Source organism: Microtus pennsylvanicus, chromosome 10, assembly GCF_037038515.1.
Source record: "Microtus pennsylvanicus isolate mMicPen1 chromosome 10, mMicPen1.hap1, whole genome shotgun sequence".
Lineage (NCBI taxonomy): Eukaryota > Metazoa > Chordata > Mammalia > Rodentia > Cricetidae > Microtus > Microtus pennsylvanicus.
In genome coordinates, this window is record NC_134588.1 from 109,252,093 (window position 1) to 109,273,887 (window position 21,795).

General features: G+C 48.4%; 1 protein-coding gene across 2 annotated transcripts; it reads left to right on the plus strand.

Annotated features, from left to right (window-relative positions):
* The first annotated feature begins 2 nt into the window (after positions 1-2).
* On the plus strand, positions 3-20,840 carry Nsl1 (NSL1 component of MIS12 kinetochore complex). 2 transcript variants are annotated; one of them, XM_075989475.1, is made up of 6 exons: positions 3-342; positions 2,312-2,381; positions 6,322-6,452; positions 8,642-8,696; positions 17,309-17,376; positions 18,687-20,840. In XM_075989475.1, the coding sequence occupies exons 1-6, from the start codon at positions 109-111 to the stop codon at positions 18,966-18,968; spliced, it is 840 nt and encodes a 279-aa protein (XP_075845590.1). In that variant the 5' UTR covers positions 3-108; the 3' UTR covers positions 18,969-20,840. The 2 variants fall into 2 exon arrangements, with proteins under 2 accessions (XP_075845590.1, XP_075845589.1); XM_075989474.1 differs by having other exon boundaries at positions 14-342; positions 2,312-2,390.
* Positions 20,841-21,795: the final 955 nt, after the last annotated feature.

A 21,795-nucleotide genomic window follows, 5' to 3' on the forward strand; every position in this document is an offset into this window, starting at 1 on the left:
GAATCATAGGCGCCGGATTGAGTTTCCGGCCGGACGCGTACAGTGGCGTCCCACTGAGGGAAATGTCCTTCCGGTCTCAGCGTCACCGCCTCAATTCAAACCGGGAAGATGGCGGGTAATCCCGAAGCGGTGCCGGTCTCCGCCTCGCAGGATCAGGACGCCCGGACCCCCTCAGACTCCCAGGACTCGGTGGCCGCCTCTCCCGCGGAGGACTTCCGAGTGCGCTGCACCTTGAAAAGAGCCGTGGAGGAAGTGATGGAGCAATGCGGTCGCTTTGTGCAGGAGCTCGGGGCCGCGCTGCCGGAGGACGTCCGAGACCTCGCGCTGCGGGACGCGCAGTGGGTAGGGCCCGGCCCCGTTCCTTCCCGACCCTCACCCTGCTCAGCCCGGCTCCGGATCCGGCCCCACAAACCGAATGCTGTCCGAGCTGGGCTGGGACATGTCAGGGAAGGCAGCTAGATGCCAGTGCCGCCCGGTGCTTCCTGTCCGCTGGACATACAGGGCAAGCTAGCGCATGTGTAATCTTAAAAGACAGGCTGTATTAGTGCACCCAAATATTTTAATATGGACAGCGCTCTACGTATAAATAAGGCTTCAACGTTTTGTTTTCATACTAAGCTTTCAAATCTGTTGGCTTATGTCTACAAAACATCCCGCTTGGTATTAGCTGTTTCTTAAGTGCTCACTTAATACAAAGTGGCTCTTGTATGGATCAGCGTAGGTTTACTGTCTGGTAGCAGGAATTCTCCAGGATACGGTAATCCTCGAAGTCAGTCACCTGGCTAGGTTTTGGGTCTTTGCTCTTGCTTGTTGCATCGTGTGAATCGTGTGAATTGTTGCATCGTGTGAATGGAGCAGCAAAAGCCTTTTACTTTAAGTTGAAAATAGAAGAAGCTGTCTTGATGGAATTTTCCTAAGATCACTAGTTGAACTGGACATGGCAGTGCACGCCCAGCACTTGGAAGGCAGAGGCACGCAAATCTCCGAGTTCAAGATCAGTCTGGTCAGCACGGTGAATTCCAGACCAACCAGGGTGATATAGAGAGACCCTATGCCCCATACTCCATTGACCCTTATAACCCACTTCCCCTTTCACCTATATTTTGCAAAACCTTGAAGATGATGGTTTCAGAGGAAGGACACTGGAAGTTGAGGGACAGATACGCAGTCCATATGTAGGGGAAACTTTCAGTCTGGGAATGTGGCACATTGGTGGCCAGATGACAGCAGTGCAGGATAAAAATAGAGGTTATCACCGCAAAAAACAAAAATGAGGAGGGGCTGGAGATGTACTTGGTGGAAAGTGTTCTTGTGACATGCATGAGACAGGTTAAGTGAAAGAATAAGGAGAAAACCTTCTTTGGATTGTAATTCTGTATTCCAGTTTTCTGTTATTCCCTTTTTGGAATCAAGGCAGGAGGAGAAACATTTCATAACATTTTTAGTAGTTCTTCTGGGAGACAGCTGTAAATAGGAGAACTGGTTTGTCTCATTCTAGAAAATTGCTAAGATATTCAGAACATCTACATACAGAAGACAACTGAGCCTTAACTTCTTACATCCTAGAGGATGAGCTCTTAGAATGGGAAGTAACACTTTGTAGCGGAGTTTTGACTATGATGATAGACCTCTAGGTAGAACTGAATAATAGAGCGGCACGTTCTTAATGATTGCTGAAGCCGCAGTGAGTGTTTCAAAGACAGTTTGTACTCTCATTTACTCTTTGAGAGTTTAACATACTAAGAATCTTTTTCTATGAGGTCTTTTTTCTCTCCTTTAGTGCGTGGGATTGGATGCAGAGCCTTGCTCACACCATTAAAGTGTTGTTCGCAGAGCTGTATTGTAGCCCTTTTTATAATAGAATAGGGCATGAACTTTGACTCATAATTATCAGTCATTTATTATATAAGTGATACAAAAGACATGCTCGTTAAAATTTCTCAAACCATAGCATGTATTAAGTCCTGTTTGAATTGCCCATCTGTCTGAACCCCTTCTGGAAATAACTCACTGTTTTGGAGAACACGGGGGGGGGGGGGGCCTCAGCCTTCTGTCCTTCCTCACGGTTTGCCACTGTGTTCTTGTTCGTTTTTTTATGTGGCCACGCTGCTGAGTGGTCCCTGATAGAGCTGGCATACTCCCCACTGTGTGGTAAGAGCATTTAGCCTTCTCCTAAAGGTTAACTTGGATTTTATTTTTTTTCTCAATTTTCATTTTGTTCCACAGAGATTCCATTATTGTCTTGCTAAAATGTTTGAATTCAGTATTTAGAGTCACTTTTGCTGACTTGGCTGCTGTAAATTTATTGCAGACTTTTGAGTCCGCTGTTCAGGAGAATGTCAGCATCAAGGGACAAGCCTGGCAGGAAGCTACGGATCACTGTCTTATGGGTATGTGCCTAACTCTTCTTCTGTCATTAATTTCTGAGGTTGTTTTTGCAGCTAACTTTATTTTGAATGCTATTTTGTAATTTCTGTTTTCATTGTCTCTCCGTGGTTGTTTTGAATAATAATGCCTTCATGGACTAATATGTTTGAATTCATAGTCACCAGGGAGTGGAACTGTTAGAGTAGGATTGGGAGGTGTGGCCTTGTTGGAGGAAGTGTGTCACCGGGAGTGGGCTTAGAGTTTTCAAAAGCCCATGCCAAGCCCAGTCTCCCTCTCTCTCTCTGCTTGTAGCTCTCAGCTACTTCAGTGCCTGCTTGCATGCCACCATGCTCCCTGCCATGATAATGGACTAAGCCTTTGAAACTGTAAGCAAGTCCCAGTTAAAGCTTCCCTTTATAAGGGTTGCCTTGGTCATGGTGTCTCTTCTCAGCAGGAGAACAGTGACTAAGACACACTCTCCTTCTATCAACATTTCATCTGTTGGATGGAGTCGTGCAGCTTTGGCACCCTGTGGAGGTCAGAGGGCAGCTTTCAGGAGTTGTGGCTCCAGGAGCAAACTCGGGTCCTCGTTCAGGCTTGGTGGCAAGTGTTTTCACCTGCTGAGCATCTTACTGGCTTCAGTATCATTTATTTTAAAACACATCTAAATTACTGTGGAACGAAAAGAAGAAACTAATGTAGATTATTGAAGTCATAGCCCAAGAGAAGCTCAGTGGGTACCTTGATGTGTCCTGTCTGGTATCCTGAAAGGTCTTTCATCTTCAGATGCTTCTATCAGTAGACTATTGGAAGTTATTGTAGAATTGTCCTCACTTAAAGAGGCCCAGAGAATACCTGTATTTCCTCATAAGCCAGGCTTTTGGTTTTGCAATGCTTAGATGATACTTAGAATGGACAGTGGTGTGTTCTGATGTGTCGAGTTAACCCGTGTGAGTGGTGTGCAGAGGGTGTTACAAATTTGTAGGCAGCGTCTTAAGACTGTTAGTTTACTTCAAAGACTTGATTGTACCTTTGTTTTTGAGACAGGGCTTTTCTGTGTAGCCCTGACTGTCTTCGAACTCTGTAGACCAGGCTGGCCTCAAACTCAGAGACCCACCTGCCTCTGCCTTCCAAGTGCTGGGATCAAAGGCATGCGCCACCAAGCCTGCCTTAGACTTGATCATACCTTACTAATGGCGCTGACATGCCAAAAAAAGTGTTAACAGAAAGAGAAAGAAAGGTCAGAGTAGGAAGGAAACATCTGTAGAAAGGAGTGATCAGTTTGAGAAGAGAGAGGCGTCTCTGTATTTGCAGTACTGTCCAGAGAAGGGCGGCCTTGACAAGAGCCATGTGGCCGTCTGTGCGTCTGGCAACATCACTCAGGGCTGACACTGTTGATGACACTCACTGCTTTGTGTTTACATTGTCCGGTCATTTGAGCTGATTACAGGCCTCCCAGCAACTCTCTGTGACTGTAACTTCTTCTCAGCCATAAGAGAGGGCTCTGCCCAGAGTTTCTTGTCTATTACCTGGGACTATATTAGTTGTCTTTTACAATTACCAAAACAGATTTGGGGTTTATACATAAACCCAAACCAACAGCATCTGTTTTGTAAAATATTAACACAATAATTGCTGATTAATAGGGAATATATTTAAAAGTAGCCAGAAGTAATTTCTACACCATGTAGCTTTTCAGTGGGTCTTTATTTGAAACAAAACGTTACCCAGAAAGGCAGATGGAGTGAATGGAAAGCCGCAGTGAGCTGGGAAGTAAGAGCAGATATGTCAAGAAAGCTAAGTTGAGCTGAGATTACCACATGCCTCAGAGGCTTTGTAAGGGATTTGTACTTTATCACAAAGTACAAAGTGGTCTTGGAGGAATCACAGGAGTGGGGGAGTGTGCGTGTGTGCACGCGTGTGAGTGAATGTGTGTGTGTGTTTAGTGCTGGTGAAGGAGTCTACAGACTCATGTCAAGCAAGCACTCTATCTGTCTTAGGGAGAACTGTAAGGAGACTTATGTGAATAGGTTTGACAGGCTTTGCTCTGGGCAGATATAGGAAGCAAATGCAGGCTTCATGGGGGACAGAGGTTGAATCTGGTCTTTTTTGTTGTTGTTGTTTTTATTGAGGTTTCCGACGAGCTCCTGCCCCAGGACCGCTCTGGAACTAAGGTAGACCATATATGTGAGGCGGCCTCTTCCCTCCCATTGTGACTGCCCCGGATGGTTCTGGTCACAGGATGTGTGGTCAGACAAACTTAGAAGGGCAGTTCCTTGAGAGCAGAGCTCTGCTTTTAGAAATAAATACACATCAAGCATTTGCCCTTTGTTTATACATTGTGCTTTTACAAATTCTACCGCTTGGTGGCGCTAAGAAACCATTTTCCTGCACAGAAGATGTCCCTGATGGCTGATCCCAGAAAGGTGCTTGCTATGCAAACCTGGGCAGTGGTGGAAGGAGAAAAGTGACTCCAGATTTGTTCTTTGACCTCAGCACGCATGCTGTGGCGCGTGTGCTCTCGCCCATCACACACAGTCCCTGGTTTATCCACGGAGAGCACTGCTGTTTGCTGAGGCTCTGGGTCCTTCCAGTCCCTGGTTTATCCACGGAGAGCACTGCTGTTTGCTGAGGCTCCGTGACCCTTCCAGTCCCTGGTTTATCCACGGAGAGCACTGCTGTTTGCTGAGGCTCTGGGTCCTTCCAGTCCCTGGTTTATCCTCGGAGAGCACTGCTGTTTGCTGAGGCTCTGGGTCCTTCCAGTCCCTGGTTTATCCACGGAGAGCGCTGCTGTTTGCTGAGGCTCCGTGACCCTTCCAGTCCCTGGTTTATCCACGGAGAGCGCTGCTGTTTGCTGAGGCTCTGGGTCCTTCCAGTCCCTGGTTTATCCACGGAGAGCGCTGCTGTTTGCTGAGGCTCTGGGTCCTTCCAGTCCCTGGTTTATCCACGGAGAGTACTGCTGTTTGCTGAGGCTCCGTGACCCTTCCAGTCCCTGGTTTATCCACGGAGAGCACTGCTGTTTGCTGAGGCTCCGTGACCCTTCCAGTTCCTGGTTTATCCACGGAGAGCGCTGCTGTTTGCTGAGGCTCCGTGACCCTTCCAGTTCCTGGTTTATCCACGGAGAGCGCTGCTGTTTGCTGAGGCTCCGTGACCCTTCCAGTCCCTGGTTTATCCACGGAGAGCACTGCTGTTTGCTGAGGCTCTGGGTCCTTCCAGTCCCTGGTTTATCCACGGAGAGCACTGCTGTTTGCTGAGGCTCTGTGACCCTTCCAGTCCCTGGTTTATCCACGGAGAGCACTGCTGTTTGCTGAGGCTCCGTGACCCTTCCAGTCCCTGGTTTATCCACGGAGAGCACTGCTGTTTGCTGAGGCTCCGTGACCCTTCCAGTCCCTGGTTTATCCACGGAGAGCACTGCTGTTTGCTGAGGCTCCGTGACCCTTCCAGTCCCTGGTTTGTCCACGGAGAGCACTGCTGTTTGCTGAGGCTCTGGGTCCTTCCAGTCCCTGGTTTATCCACGGAGAGCGCTGCTGTTTGCTGAGGCTCCGTGACCCTTCCAGTCCCTGGTTTATCCACAGAGAGCACTGCTGTTTGCTGAGGCTTCATGACCTTACAGTTTTCTGTCCCAAAGATGTTTCTCCCTGGCTCTTCATCACTCAATGTCTTTGTTTACACCTAGATTTCAACTTAAATGTTGTTTCTTTTGGGTCATTAACGCCTGCTGGTGGTGTTTCGTTCTGTATCCTGTGTCTTTATAAACCTGTTGCATTTATCAGGTTACAGCTGTCTGTCTCTTGGGGTCATACTACATTCATCTTTCATTTCCTGTAGGTACTCAATAAGTGAGCAGTACAGAAATGAGGGGGCTTATTAGTTTGCCATGTTTGTTTTCTTTAATTATTTTGTGAATTGAGTGTATATAATGTTTCTATACTAATATGGACTTTTCTGAAATAGATGCTGACATCAAAGTGCTTGAAGATGAATTTGATGAGCTCATAGTAGATGTGGCAACAAAACGTAGGCAGTACCCGAGAAGGATCCTCGAGAGTGTCATCAAGACCTTGAAAGCACAGCACGAGAGTCTGGTGAGATGTTCACATTGAAGTCCTCACACAGTGTTTTACCTCAATAAAAAATTAGATTACCTTTCATATAGTACAGGCTGGCCGTGAACTCCTGATCTTCCAACCCCGAGCCCAAGTGCTGGGATTACAGTGTGCACTAGCACACCTGGAATGCTGGGGTTACAGTGTGCACTACCACACCTGGAATGCTGGGATTACAGCGTGCACTAACACACCTGGCTGGGGTTACAGTGTGCACTGCCACACCTGGAATGCTGGGATTACAGCGTGCACTACCACACCTGGAATGCTGGGATTACAGCGTGCACTAACACACCTGGCTGGGGTTACAGTGTGCACTGCCACACCTGGAATGCTGGGGTTACAGTGTGCACTACCACACCTGGAATGCTGGGATTACAGCGTGCACTACCACACCTGGAATGCTGGGATTACAGCGTGCACTAACACACCTGGCTGGGGTTACAGTGTGCACTGCCACACCTGGAATGCTGGGATTACAGCGTGCACTAACACACCTGGCTGGGGTTACAGTGTGCACTGCCACACCTGCCTGGGGTTACAGCATGCACTACTGCACCTGGAATGCTGGGGTTACAGCATGCACTACCGCACCTGGAATGCTGGGGTTACAGCATGCACTACCGCACCTGGCTGGGCTTACAGCGTGCACTACTGCACCTGGAATGCTGGGATTACAGCGTGCACTAACACACCTGGCTGGGGTTACAGTGTGTACTGCCACACCTGCCTGGGGTTACAGCGTGCACTACCACACTTGGAATGCTGGGGTTACAGTGTGCACTACCACACCTGGCTGGCTCATCTTTCCAGGTGGGCAAAGTCGTAGGCCTGCTTTTTCCTGTAGGTGCCAGTCACATGCTTGTCTTCTCAGTTTCAGACTGGGACAAATGCAGATGAGGCAAGCGCTGGCAGATTAGACCTGAGTCTCCTGGCTGTTGAGGAGATTTGCTGGGCTGGACTGCCCATCTTAATGACTATATGCGGGCTGTAGTTTGTGCAATCCTCTATACCTTCAGTTTTTCTTAAATCAGCGAGCTTTTTAAATGTGAGCCTTCCAGTCGTTCCTCCTTCTGCAGTGTTTCAGGGCATGAGAGGTCTGCAGTTGCTCTCAGCATCCAGAGTCACATGACGATGGGAAAACCTCCACAAGAACATTCCATCCGGCTCACAGCATTTGGCTTTAAACACAGCCCTCACTAGACTTCAGGAAACCCCTGATGTGTGTTGACAGTGGGTGGGGTGGAGAGAGAACCGAGAGCACTGCTTGGCCCCTCCTTCTTCTCACCCTTTGGCTCAGGTTACCATTGAGCGAAAGGAGGACGGACATTTTCCTTCTCCCTCCGTTTGCCCGGCTCTGGGACAGCCAGCTGCCCTGTGTGCTGCAGGTGTGGACAGTAATGAACTGTGGGATAGTCTGGATGCTTTTAAAAAGTTTCTGAGGAAATTGGAATTCTGAGTCTCAGACGTTTGTCTTGAGTGAACCTTCTGTCACACTTTGGTCACCGCCCTGTAATTTAGACACCACCATGTCTTCACTTTGTCTTTTCTGATTATAATCTTCATCATGCTATTTCCTCTGTATGCAGCAGGTGGCAGTACGTAAAAGGTATTCAGAGCCAGGCAGTGGTGGCACACACCATTAATCCCAGCACTCGGGAGGCAGAGGCGGGCAGATCTCTGAATTCGAGGCCAGCCTGGTCTACAAAGGGAGTTCCAGGACAGCCAGGACTGTTACACAGAAAAATCCTGTCTCAGAAAACAAACAGCTAGGCGCTGGTGGCACATGCTTTTAATTCCAGCACTCAGGAGGCAGAGGCAGAGGCAGAGGCAGAGGCAGAGGCAGAGGCAGAGGGATCTCTGTGAGTTTGAGACCAGCCTAGTCTACAAAGCTGGTTCCAGGACAGCCAGGACCAATCTACAGAGAAACCTTGTCTCGAAAAAGAGAGAGAGAGAGAGAGAGAGAGAGAGAAAGGAAACAAAAAGTTATTAAAAACTAAGGATATTTCCCCTACATAGTTCAGGATCTACAAAGAGAAGAGCCTTGGGGCTGACACTGTTGACTGTACTGACTGTACTGGTGTACTTGCTGACTCTAGCTGAAAGATGTGCCTATTTATCTGGCCGTCACCTGTCTAAATTAATGTTTCGATCTGTGCTGTGTTTAGAAGCAGTATCGGCCTGTTGTACATCCCTTGGACCTGCGATGCGACCCTGACCCAGGTAAGCCAGCTGAGTGTGTGTTGACAGTGAAGGGTCCCTACACTGGTCCCCAGCTGTGTGACCCTCCAGTGTCACACACACAAATGGTAGGTGCTCCTGAGTGCGGCTGCACAGCTGTTGACTGTACTAACAGGAACTCGGTTCTCTTTCAGTTTTGCCGTAGGTTTCTTTTGTTGTTTTAGTTTTCTGTTTTCATGATTTCAGATTTTATCTTTAATGTGGTCCTCCTAGTTTTCTCCATTTTTGTTATGTCTAACTTCTTGAGTTGGCTCAGATACAGTTTTTAATAAATGCAGTGAAGGCCACAGTGGATGAGCCCTGCTTTATATTCAGATTCTTGCATGTTTTCCAGTTTCCAATCCCAGTCCTTTCTTACAGGCCCGCTTTGCTCCTCCTGCCGTGTGGATGCACTGTTCCTTACTTTCTTACTCTTGTTTCCCAGTTTGGAAGAGGCATACTGTGTTTTTCCAGTCTCTGTTTAGAGTAGAAAGGCTCATCTCAGCCCTGGGTTTAAACCAGGGAATCTGACAATTCCCACTTTCTGCCCTGCTGGAGCACATTGGTTCCTTTCATTTTACAGAGAGGCAGATTTGCAGCTACTGTTCCCTTGCTAGGGTCTGCATAATGAAGCAGTCCTGGCCAGGTTATGCGGGTCGGTGCTCCAAAGAAGTCCTTCCTGCCAGCATCACCATGGCTGAGGGCTAGTCTCCTCCTCCCGACTCCAGCATCTAGTCTACAGCATTACCGTGTTCTGAGTGGGGGAACCTGAGCCTGCAACAGGGTGCTTGGGTGAAAGGAAGCTGCTGTGGCAATGTTAGAGTGAATTTTTATGGTTACCGTCAAGAGGAAGAACTCTGAGGAATGAACTCAAGTCCATGGGACAAAAGAATTGACAAATAAGATCAGATACTTGGCTGAGGCCAGATTAAAACCCTTGGGTTAAGACTTTGACAGGCCCAAGGGAGACTGTGTAGTTGGGTTTTGTTTGTTTGCTTGTTTTAACTTTTTTGGCTCTTTGACTCTTGGGGGCCCACCACTCAGCTCCCAAATAAATCACAGGCACACACAATCACACACCGGCACACACAATCACACACCGGCACACACAATCACACACAATCACACACAGGCACACACTATCACACACCGGCACACACACCGGCACACACACCGGCACACACACCGGCACACACACCGGCACACACACCGGCACACACAGGCACACACAATCACACACCGGCACACACACCGGCACACACACCGGCACACACAGGCACACACAATCACACACCGGCACACACAGGCACACACTATCACACACCGGCACACACACCGGCACACACACCGGCACACACACCGGCACACACACCGGCACACACAGGCACACACAATCACACACCGGCACACACAATCACACACAATCACACACTATCACACACCGGCACACACACCGGCACACACAGGCACACACAATCACACACCGGCACACACAATCACACACAATCACACACAGGCACACACTATCACACACAATCACACACAGGCACACACAATCACACACAATCACACACAGGCACACACTATCACACACAATCACACACAGGCACACACTATCACACACAATCACACACAGGCACACACTATCACACACCGGCACACACAGGCACACACTATCACACACCGGCACACACACCGGCACACACAGGCACACACAATCACACACCGGCACACACAGGCACACACAATCACACACCGGCACACACAATCACACACAATCACACACAGGCACACACTATCACACACAGGCACACACTATCACACACCGGCACACACACCGGCACACACAGGCACACACAATCACACACCGGCACACACAATCACACACAATCACACACAGGCACACACTATCACACACCGGCACACACAGGCACACACAATCACACACCGGCACACACAATCACACACAATCACACACAGGCACACACTATCACACACCGGCACACACACTGGCACACACAGGCACACACACCGGCACACACACCGGCACACACAGGCACACACAATCACACACCGGCACACACTATCACACACAGGCACACACTATCACACACCGGCACACACCGGCACACACAGGCACACACTATCACACACCGGCACACACACCGGCACACACAGGCACACACAATCACACACCGGCACACACAATCACACACAATCACACACAGGCACACACTATCACACACCGGCACACACAGGCACACACAATCACACACCGGCACACACACCGGCACACACAGGCACACACAATCACACACCGGCACACACAATCACACACAATCACACACAGGCACACACTATCACACACCGGCACACACAGGCACACACAATCACACACAGGCACACACACTGGCACACACAGGCACACACAATCACACACCGGCACACACAATCACACACAATCACACACAGGCACACACAATCACACACAGGCACACACACTGGCACACACAGGCACACACTATCACACACAATCACACACAATCACACACAATCACACACAATCACACACAGGCACACACTATCACACACCGGCACACACACTGGCACACACAGGCACACACTATCACACACAATCACACACAATCACACACAATCACACACAGGCACACACTATCACACACCGGCACACACAGGCACACACAATCACACACCGGCACACACAATCACACACAATCACACACCGGCACACACAATCACACACAATCACACACAGGCACACACTATCACACACCGGCACACACACCGGCACACACAGGCACACACACCGGCACACACAGGCACACACAATCACACACAATCACACACAATCACACACAATCACACACAGGCACACACTATCACACACCGGCACACACAGGCACACACAATCACACACAGGCACACACAGGCACACACAATCACACACAGGCACACACAAAGGCACACACAATCACACAGGCACACACAATCACACACAGGCACACACACAAAGGCACACACAATCACACACAGGCACACACACCGGCACACACAGGCACACACTATCACACACAAGCACACACTGGCACACACAGGCACTTACTATTGTTTGTGAATGCCCAGCTTTAGCTTGGCTTATTTCTAGCCAGCTTTCCTTAAATTTCCTACCTTTTGTGCCCCTGGGCTTTTTCCTTTTCTTAGTTCTGTTTATCTTACTTTACTCTTACTCTGTGACTGGCTGGGTGGCCCCTGGTGTCCTCTTCTCCTTGTTCTCTTGTTCCTCAGTCTCTCTTTTTCTCCCTCTATTTATTCTCTCTGCCTGCCAGCCCCGCCTATTCTTTCTCCTGCTTAGCTATTGGCTGTTCAGCTCTTTATTAGACCAATCAGGTGTTTCAGGCAGGCAGAGTAACACAGCTTCACAAAGTTAAACAAATGTAACATAAAAGAATGTAATACATCTTTGCATCTTGAAAACAAATGTTCCACAGCATAAACAAATGTAACAACTCTCAAAATCCTATTCCACAGCAAGATTGGCACCACAATGCTGTAGAAGGGCAAGGCGCGTTGGGCTCACAGCTTTGTAGCCTGTTTGTATTTTCAGCAGAAATGCTGACTTCCATCCTTATGACTCATGGCATGGGTGGCATTGGTTGCCTCCTCAGAAACTGATCCACGCTTGCTTATCTGTGCTCAGGAAGTACACTGGCATAGACGTGAGGCTGCCAGCTGATGCATTTCTGCTGAGTCTGCAGGCTTGGGAGGTTCATGTTCCCTTGTTAGTCAAGCAGTGACCCGGAAGCAAAACTGGGCTCATTGCTCAATCTTTCATTTCCACATTTTCATTTCCCCGTGTTTTAGAAAGCCAGCAGCCAGGGAAGGCTGTTCTCAGAGATTCTGAACTTCCACATTTTGTAAGGGCAATTTTTCCCCAGCTATCCACTGATTAACTGTTTACCAATAAGATTTCGTCAGGAGCAGCCTTGAAAAGCCCCTGAAATGAAGAGGTTCTTTCCCCATTACCCTGCCTTACACACAGAGTGATGGCAGAGATGTTTAGAGTTCTCCTGTAGTCGAAGCCTGGGTTCTAGGCTGGCCCTGCGAGCAGAACCTTCAGGCAGTCCTCATTTCCTGGCAGTGCTGTCTGGCCTCAGGCATCGCGGAGCAGTCTGTGGTAGTGCTCTCAAGCAGCCACAGTTCACATCAGGGCTCACATTGCTGTCTGGGCTGCAGAACTTTTACTCTAAAGAGGAAAAGACTTTATTTTGGAGATAATATGAGTGACCATGGCTGGGGAGTGCAGATTTAGGTTACTGCAAATTTCTTTCTTTCTTTATTTCCTTTTTCGAGACAGGGTTTCTCTGTAACTGTCCTGGAACCAGCTCTTATAGACCAGGCTGGCCTTGAACTCACAGAGATCTGCTTGTCTCTGTCTTCCAAGTGCTGGGATTAAAGGTGTGCACCACCACCTCCTGGCCCTTCTTCAGGTTTCGTATTGCTGTGTGCTAACGGTTTCGTGGAGTTTTACAGTAGCAATAGAGAGAATCATTAGCAGGGCTATCTATTTGACACATTGGTGGAAGTGTCAGGCCGGTGGTAACAAAGAAGCTGTCTGGACAGTGTCGTTTATCTCTCGGTTGATGCACTTAAAAGGATTTATCTAATGGCCACAAAGATGTAAGGTCGCCCACAAAGGTGGGCATACCTGGTGGGAAGGGCGGTAAAGATGGCTCAGATAATTTGGCTCTGGACTTGAAACACTATCCTTTCCCGGTTGTATTAAGTCCATGAGCCTTAGAAGGCTCCCTCTGAGGTGTGGATTGGTCAGAGATGTTCCTGTGGAGGCTGTAGGGGAGGAGGTAGAGGACGCTCTGAGGAAGCCCACCATCTCTCACATGGACTAGGAGACTTCCTCAGGCAGCGTTCTTGTGTTCTTCCCAGTTATAAAACATGGCAGATGCACTTAGGATCATTGTGGGCAGGGAGCAAGAAGCTTCCTGCTCTGGGATTTCTTCAGGTATTCATGTTGGGAAATGTTGTGTGTTTATGCACACACACATGTGCGTGCTGTAGTATGTGTGTGGAGGTCAGAGGACAATTACAGAAGTCTATTCTCTCCTTCTACCACATGGGTTCCAGGAGTCAAACCAGGTTGTCAGGACTGGCAGCAAGTTCCTTTTCCTGCTGAGCCATCTTACCAGCCCAGAAAATAAGTTTTATGTCTCTACAGTAGATCCACATTTTTTATGAGTTTTGCTTCACTTGTGATGGCCTGGGATGTGTGGCCTCTTGCTGTTGCCCTCTGGGTGCTGAGGTCCCAGGTGTCTGTCTCCTTTTTGTTAGAGGTCATTGTGAGGTGTGTGTGCTTTCTCCGTTTTTGTCTTTAGTTTTGAAAATATTTCTTTGGTTCTATTCCTAGAATTATTGATAACTTGAGTTTTATCTTGTTTGTTTTTGAAACACTGTGTGTCTTTGGCTGGCCTGGAACTCACTATGTAGACCAGGCTAGCCTCAAATTTAGAGAGACCCATGACCCATCCTGCCTTCCAAGTGCTGGATTAAAGGCGAGCACCGTCACATACTGCAGGCACCTTTAGTTTTGAAGGCAAAGGATTCAGTTTACTTAATTAGAAAAGAAGAGGTACCGTAAATTCATAGTTAAACATTTAGTTTTAGGATGGTATCAGGAAACCCATTCTCCTGATGCTCAGTCTTTCCCAGTTGTGAATGTACATCTTTGGGTAGACAGTGTGTGATTTCTGGCAGGGTGGTATTTAGGGTGTCACGTTGGATTCCAGATGTGAGTTCTAACTCTCCAGTTGCAGTTCCCCTTCTCGGGTTGTCTGTGAGAGGCGGCCATGAGGCCTGCTCTGACAGGATGTGCGGTAGCTGCAGCAGAACAGGCTTCAGGGAGTCTCTCCCCGCTCTGCTCTCATCGGAACTTCCTCAGAAGACTCATCACACACACCAGCTTCACTTTTTGTTTTGTTTTGTTTTTGAAACAGGGTCTCTCTATGTAGTCCCAGCTGTCCTGGAACTCCCTCTGTAGACCAGGCTGACCTCGAACTCACAGACATCCACCTGCCACTGCCTCCTAAGTGCAGGGATTTAGGGTGTGCCACCATGCCTGGCTGTCCACTAGGTTCACTTAATCTTCTCATTGCTGTAGAAAACTGTCAGTTGGGTTTTTCACTATGACATCCTTCAGTGTGAGCTGTCACTGCAGCCCTTCTGACGTGACAGTTGCTTCTCCCTGCCTTCCATTCCATCTCTCTGGCTTCTTCCCAGAACTGTGAATCCGTGGGTGTGGCAAACACGAGGTTCTCCATCTTCCTATTCCAGCCTTCACCAGCTGCCCTCTCCTGCTGCAAACCTTCATCCTGTCTGTCCTTTTCTCATTATCCTGGAATTTCCTCACTTCTGTTGCGGATTGTCTTTCCTGGTTCTGATATATTTCCTTATTTGGGTAAAGTGTGTCCTATCCTCTGACCCTGTCATCGTCAGTCCATTTGGCACCAGGTCCCTGTGAGTTGGTGTCACCCTCTTTGATTAAGGAAGTGCCCGGTGCCATGGCTGTGCGCTGTTACAGCTTTTGAGTACCTGCTCTCAGGTACTGGGGTCACCACTAGATTAGATCCCGCCCTTAGAGAACAGTCCTCCTCCCAGGAGAGGCCAGGCTTCTCATTGGTGTACATACTGCCCTCTAGTGGCCCTTCTGAAAAAGTTGGAGGATGGTGTAATTTGTAAAATTTGTAAAAGGGATATGCAGTCATGCCAGAAATACTAAATGCCTTATGTGTCAGGCCCAGTTTTAGGATACCCCATCATGTACTTGTGTGTGATAATCTAAGTATGCAAGCCTAGAGCCTAGCTCCATTTTACACTCAAGCCCAAACCCCTCTTGGGCTTATATATTGTCATTGCTTGTACAACAGATGAAAAACAGGTATTGTTTGGCGTTGGGAAGACAAAGATGAAGAAAAGGTGGCATGGGGTATTTGGGAGCTGATAGAACTCATTCTGTAAGCTAAGTTCTTACTTAAGGAGCCCAGAGAGAAGGTTTTGCTCAGGCCAAGGACAGTGGCTGCTGCTGATAACAAAAGCTCCAGCAGCAGTAAAGACTGTGGCTGCCTTGTTCACACAGAGAACTGAGAGTCATTGTTGCAAATATGTTTGTTATAGAATGACAGAGTATACAACTTGATGAAGTTATGTATCCGTACATGTGTATATAACCACCACCATCTAGATATGAGTGTCTGGTGCCAGAAACATGGCAAACATTTTAAACCGTGTTCAGCTGTGCCTGTTATGTTTTCATGTATACAGGGAATACAACAGTTTCCATAAATCCTGGAATCATGATGATAATAGTCCATTGCATTTCTTCATGTCAACTATTGAACCTATTTCTTAAAATTTAGAAGTATTTTATCTGGGAGAAAGTGAAATAAGGAATAAGATGTATCAGAAACACCCCCAGAAACCTGAAGACCTTCTGATATACTTGCCTGGCAACCAAGCATTTAACACATTGGCCTTCTAGATCCACTGGAATGTTCTAGATGGTCACTTACTGAGAACTTTAATGTACACTACTCTCATGTTGGATTGGTTACCTGTGGTTACTTACAGCTAAAACAATAAACTATCCCTGTGATTTCTGGGTTGTTAGCCTGGTAGAAGTGACTTTAGTTCCTCCCAGCATGGGCCTCTAAGCCTCCTGCCACCTCTCAACTTCTCCCAATGTCATGACAGAGCGTGCCCCCTGCCCCCCATGACTGTGGAAGCGGCTGTTAGAGCAGTCAGGTACCAGTCATGCAGAGGGAAAGGGCTGCGTGCGCACAAGTGTGCACACTGCAGTGGGCTCTTGTGGACCATGGTGAAGGTGGCTCATGCGCACAAGGATGCTAAGGTGTTGTTGCGGTGTTGGGGTTCTCTGGATTTGAGAGAGAGAGACGGTATTACCAGGGTGGCCTACAGCCTGCCGTCTGGGTAGTTCTGTGGCTGTCTCCTGACGGAGAGGCCAGGTTAGCCATTGACTCAATTTCCACTCTGTTGCTGGGGTCCCAGGGAATTCGGTTGCACTGTTGGTCTTCAGTCTGCACTGAAGCCCTAGAGACGTGGGTTCTAGTAGTGAAGGGATCCTCAGAAGAGCACAGCTTTGCAACCTTGCCTTGGTTCTGGGGTCGAACATTTGCCTAGTCAGCTCACTGGCCCGTGTTTCCTTTTATAAAGTTCAGAATCATTTAAAAATAAAGTCTTAGCCTGCGCTTGTCTTAACTTGATGTACAGAGGGGTCAGCTGCAGGAATGTGTATAGAACAGATGTCAGGTGCTCTTGGGGCACAGCGGGAACTGCCCTGCATCCAGCCTGTGTGCACACCTTTGAACTGCACTCTGCTGTTCTCCTGGTCCTCTTATTCGTCTTGATAAATTGGACAGGATGTTGACTTCAGTAGATTACAAAGTACTGTAAGAAAAATGAGACTAAGGTGAACAGTCCTGACAGATTCCAGCCTGGATTGCATCTTAGTCTTTATGATTGGCTAATTAGATAAAGACCCTAAAATACTGTTTGGTGGTTTCTTCCAGCTTCTCATGTGGAAAGTTTGAAATGCCGAGGGGACGCCATAGCTAAGAACATCAGTGACGCCATGAAGGTAAAAGCTGTGCTGTGTATGTAGAGTGGAAAAGACGGTGCTTGCTGTGGGTGCCGGGCGTGTCTGGGCTGCAGGAGGGTGCTCAGGAGTCTCTTCCGTGGCTCAGAGTGTGTTAAGCAGCAATAACATTCAGAGTTCCATTTATCAGGTGCCTACTGTGTGCCACATACTCTACCTGGCGGGTGCTTACCACAAGCCGTGTACCCCTGCTTTCTCTAGTGAGATTATACTTTCTGAGCTGTGCTGGGATGACTGTTGGTGACATTTACAGAGCATGTTGTAGTAATATGAGCAGCGGGGCTGCGTCCCCAGCACCCCAGCCGCCCACATGGCTAGCTTATGCCCCGAAATAACAACACACAAACTGTATTCTTTTAAACACTGCTTGGCCAATTTCTATCTAGCCTCTTCTAGGCTAATTCTCACATATTAGCCCATTTCTAATCATCTGTGTTGCACCCCAAGGTGCGCTTACCGGGAAGATTCTAGCCTACATCCATCCTGGGTCGGAGCTGAATCACGTCTGTCTCAGAGAGCAGAGCTATCACGTCTACCCAGGAGAGGGGAGCATGGCGTCTTTCTGAGGCGTCTGCCCCCTAGAGGAGAGCTGTGGAGTCTGAGCTCACTTCCTCTTCCTCCCAGTATTCTGTCTGTTTACTCCTCCCACCTATGTTTTAACCTATGAGGGCCAGCCAAGCAGTTTCTTTATTTTTTTAACCAATGACCTTCCTCCATCAGCATGTGGTGTCTGCTCTATGTCTGCTGTCACACTAACTCCATAGGATAAGTATTTTAACCCCTGAATTATAGACAGGGAAACCGAGGCACTAAGAGCCTCTATCATTTGCCCAACCAGGTTCCTGAACCAGTCTCTGGCTTCAGAGCTTGTCTGTTGTCGTCTCTGCTTTCATGCCAAGCTCGGACCCAGGTCTGGCACGTGGTGCCCGAGCTGTGTTCTAGACATGGGATTTGCTCTTCGTCACTCTAGTTATTACACTACAGCTGGGTCACCTCAAGGTCATCCTAACATGGTTTCTACTGGGACCTTTATTTTACCTAAACATAAAAATAAATTATCTTTTGCTTTCATCCTATTCTTGATTCAGAGTTGGTGGATTAAGCTTGCCCTATTTTTATAAACAAAACTTTATTGGAACAGAGATGGAATCATTCATTTACTTCCTGTGTGTTGTTTCTTTTATGTTCTAAATAGACTTGACCTAAAAAATTGCAGTGCAGCATGTCGGTGTCTGTGTATTCCGTTTCTTTGTCTTGTGTTCACCTTTGAACCTGATACTTTCCTTCCCAAGGCTTTGCCTGCGTTAATTGAACAAGGAGACGGCTTTTCCCAGGTCTTGAAGATGCAGCCTGTCATCCAGCTACAGAGGATCAATCAGGAAGTCTTTTCCAGCTGTTGCAGGAGAGCAGATACCAAGCCCGACAAGTCTGTAACACAAATAGAAACCACACCGACCGAGACTGCAGCCAGGAAAGCCTCGAACATTGTGCTGAAGAGAAAGCACGCCCCGTTGGACTGCTCTCAGAGAAAGCGCTACCCGCTGCGGCTAAGGAAAATCAATCTCGATGGATAAGCTGTGGGTTGGGGAATTGAAGTCAGTGCTCTCAGCGTTTGGGTCACAGTCTGCTGCGCAGGGGATGTCACTTCAACTGCCTGTGACTCTCTGCAGGCACAGTGCTCTACTCTGCTTGTCCTGGGCTGTGGCGGGTTCTCTACGCCCTTGATCTTCTGCGCTAGGTAAAAGCCTTTTGAGGATTGCACAGCCCTGCCCGTGTCCTCAGATGCCATTGGTCCCTGCAGCCTTGCAGCTGCTGAGGCCTCGCAGGGGTGTGGGCTGATGCCCTGGGGTGGCTCTGCACGGCAGTGTGTGCATGGCTAGTTCAGTTCATAGGTGAGCGCACCGAAGACGGGCCTGGCCTTGGCTCTGTTCCATGGGCAGTTAATTTACAGTTTTAGGGTTTTGTTTTGTGAGAAAGGAGAAGGCTATTATTTATGCAGGGAATATTCTTAAAAAGCAAACCTGAGGCTGGAGCCTCTGTTTCTTGCCTACACTTTCATGTCTGTAGGTTTTTTAATATAACTTAACTGGGAACTGATAGTTACTTTTAAAGTCTTCATTTCCAAATAGATCCTTCTAGTTCAAAGCATACATTAGGATTGTTTGTCATGCCATGTACAGCAGATCTAGGCCGAGTGAGCTACCCCTGTTAAGGGCGTTGATATCTGACATAGTGTCAGACTTAAAAGGGTCTCAGCAAACTTACACTCTGAGATTTAGCCCCAGCCTCTCAGAGCCGGCATTGTGTCTCACACGGTGCATTGTAGATAGGGCCTCTAGCTTACCACCTGTTTCCTTTTTGGGTGATTATACACTTTTGTCCGTTTCCAGAGGAATGTACTAAGGGCTAGGAAATTCTGTATTACTCTTGCTTGGTATGTCCCCATGATCTAGGTTTGTCTGGTTTTCTCATTTGAAAAAGCCTTATGGTGAGGCCATTTATGGAATCTTTAGATTTTGTTTTAGTGTTCCTACAGAGCAATGTTTTTGTTTTTTGTTTTAAAATAACATATGAAGACCAAATTCCTGGGTCATGCCCTCTCCAGCTAACAAAGCATTCTTGGTGCCAGCCTGCACCAGACAGCAGGTCGGCACTCCGCGTTCTGAGTGAACTGACCTTTGCCTGAGAGTCACTTGGTGACTTCAGGAGGTGGCTGCTGTTCTGTGATTGATCTTACTTCAGAAGTTCCCAAGTAGGCAAGGCTGTGAGGCAATGTGGTGGTTTTCCATTGGGCGAGTGCTGTAGGACCCAATGGGAACATGAGCTTGGAGGCGTCCCGCTGGGTGGTTCTCAGGATCTGAGGCTGCACCAAGAGGAGTTTTGAGTAAATGTCTGGCATGAATGTGATTTGACCATGGAGAGGTGACCCGGGCCACCTCAGTGGAGGGTTGTCTTCCAAGGGAGCATTTGTCAAGGCCAAGGCGCTTCTGCCTATGGTAACTTAAGGTGTTTGAGTGTGTGTGTCGGGAGAGGGGGTACTGCTGTCATCAGTGAGCTGACGCTGCACCTACCCCAGACCAGTCATCCTGAGGCAGAGAAGCCTGTTGAGGGGAGAGCTGTAGCGTAAGGTGGTGCGGCTGTTGCGCCATTCCGACCCATCTGGGAAGCGCTATCAGTACTGGCGTGCGACTGTTGTGGCATTCTGCCTGTTTATACCCTGTGTGTGTGTGTCCCCGCCAGCCTGGGCTGCCTGGCAATACCGTGTGTGTGTGTGTGTGTGTGTGTGTGTGTGTGTCCATGTGTCCATCCATCAGCCTGGGCTGCCTGGCAATACTGTGTGTGTCCCCGCCCAATAGATAAGACTAATGTGACCAAGTCTTAGCTGTTGAGTCTAGAATTTGCTTCTAATGCTAGAAGGTTTTACAATAAAGTTTGAATTCAGTGGTCATTTTCTTGTGTGTTCCTTTATACCACGTATACTCAGTGACTCTGCAGTACTTGGGGCTGGGTGGGGATCTTCCGCCTGTGCATGCAACCACTTCCCACCTGTCTGGTGCGCTCCTTCCACAGTGTACAGTCCTGCCTGTCTATCATGGGACAGTTCGCGAGTCAGGCAAGGGGCTGGAGATTGAAACACACACACAAAACAGAGACACGAGTCATCCTTGAAACAAGAATGTCCCTTTTGCTGTGTTCCAGGGCAGCTTACATAGGGGCTCTCCTTGACTAATGGCCACGCCCTAGCTCTCAGGATTTTTCAGCTGCAAGCCCATCAGAAACCACTCCCCTGCCATCAGGAACCCAGGAGGGTCTCGTGCCCAGAGCAGCTGCAAGCACAGGAAAACAAGTTGTTTACTCTGGCAGGCAAGGGGTCACAGAAAATTCAGGGTCTGAGGGTCTGCAGTCCCCAACACCACAGGACATCAGTGGTAGCTGAGAACCCCTTAGGTAGTAGGATCTCAGGGAGACAGTTCCCTGCACTTTGACCTTCTGAGGGAACGTGGGCGTTGAAACTAGGGCTTTGGCAATTTCTGTGGAATCAAATGTTTGCAAGAAATGGCTTCATCTATTTCTAGAGCATGAAGAAATTCGTAAACAAACACCCCCTGCCTGGGGTGACGACTCTGTCCCCAGCCCAACCCCAGCACCCCTGGGCTTGCCCTCCTTGGGATACCAGTGGCTTCAAGCTGGGGGCCTGTGCTGGGGTCTCCAGTGGAGTGAGACAGGATGTCAAGGTAAGGTAGCCAGGGGCCCATAACCGGCTTCACCTGGTGTCATCTGTGAAAATGGCTCCCCCCACAGAGATCTCACCCAGTGCTGCATAAGACTGCTCAATACGGCAGCCCAGTATCTGAATCCTCAGAAAATATGAACTTCCTAATGAAATTCCCTTTCTCTGAA

Bases quoted from the DNA above. Each gene is read 5' to 3' on its own strand.
- Nsl1 (XM_075989474.1), top strand. From the start codon at position 109: ATGGCGGGTAATCCCGAAGCGGTGCCGGTCTCCGCCTCGCAGGATCAG. The intron at 343-2,311 runs GTAGGGCCCGGC...AATTTATTGCAG, and splicing joins CGCTGCGGGACGCGCAGTGG to ACTTTTGAGTCCGCTGTTCA. The intron at 17,377-18,686 runs GTAAAAGCTGTG...TTCCTTCCCAAG, and splicing joins ACATCAGTGACGCCATGAAG to GCTTTGCCTGCGTTAATTGA.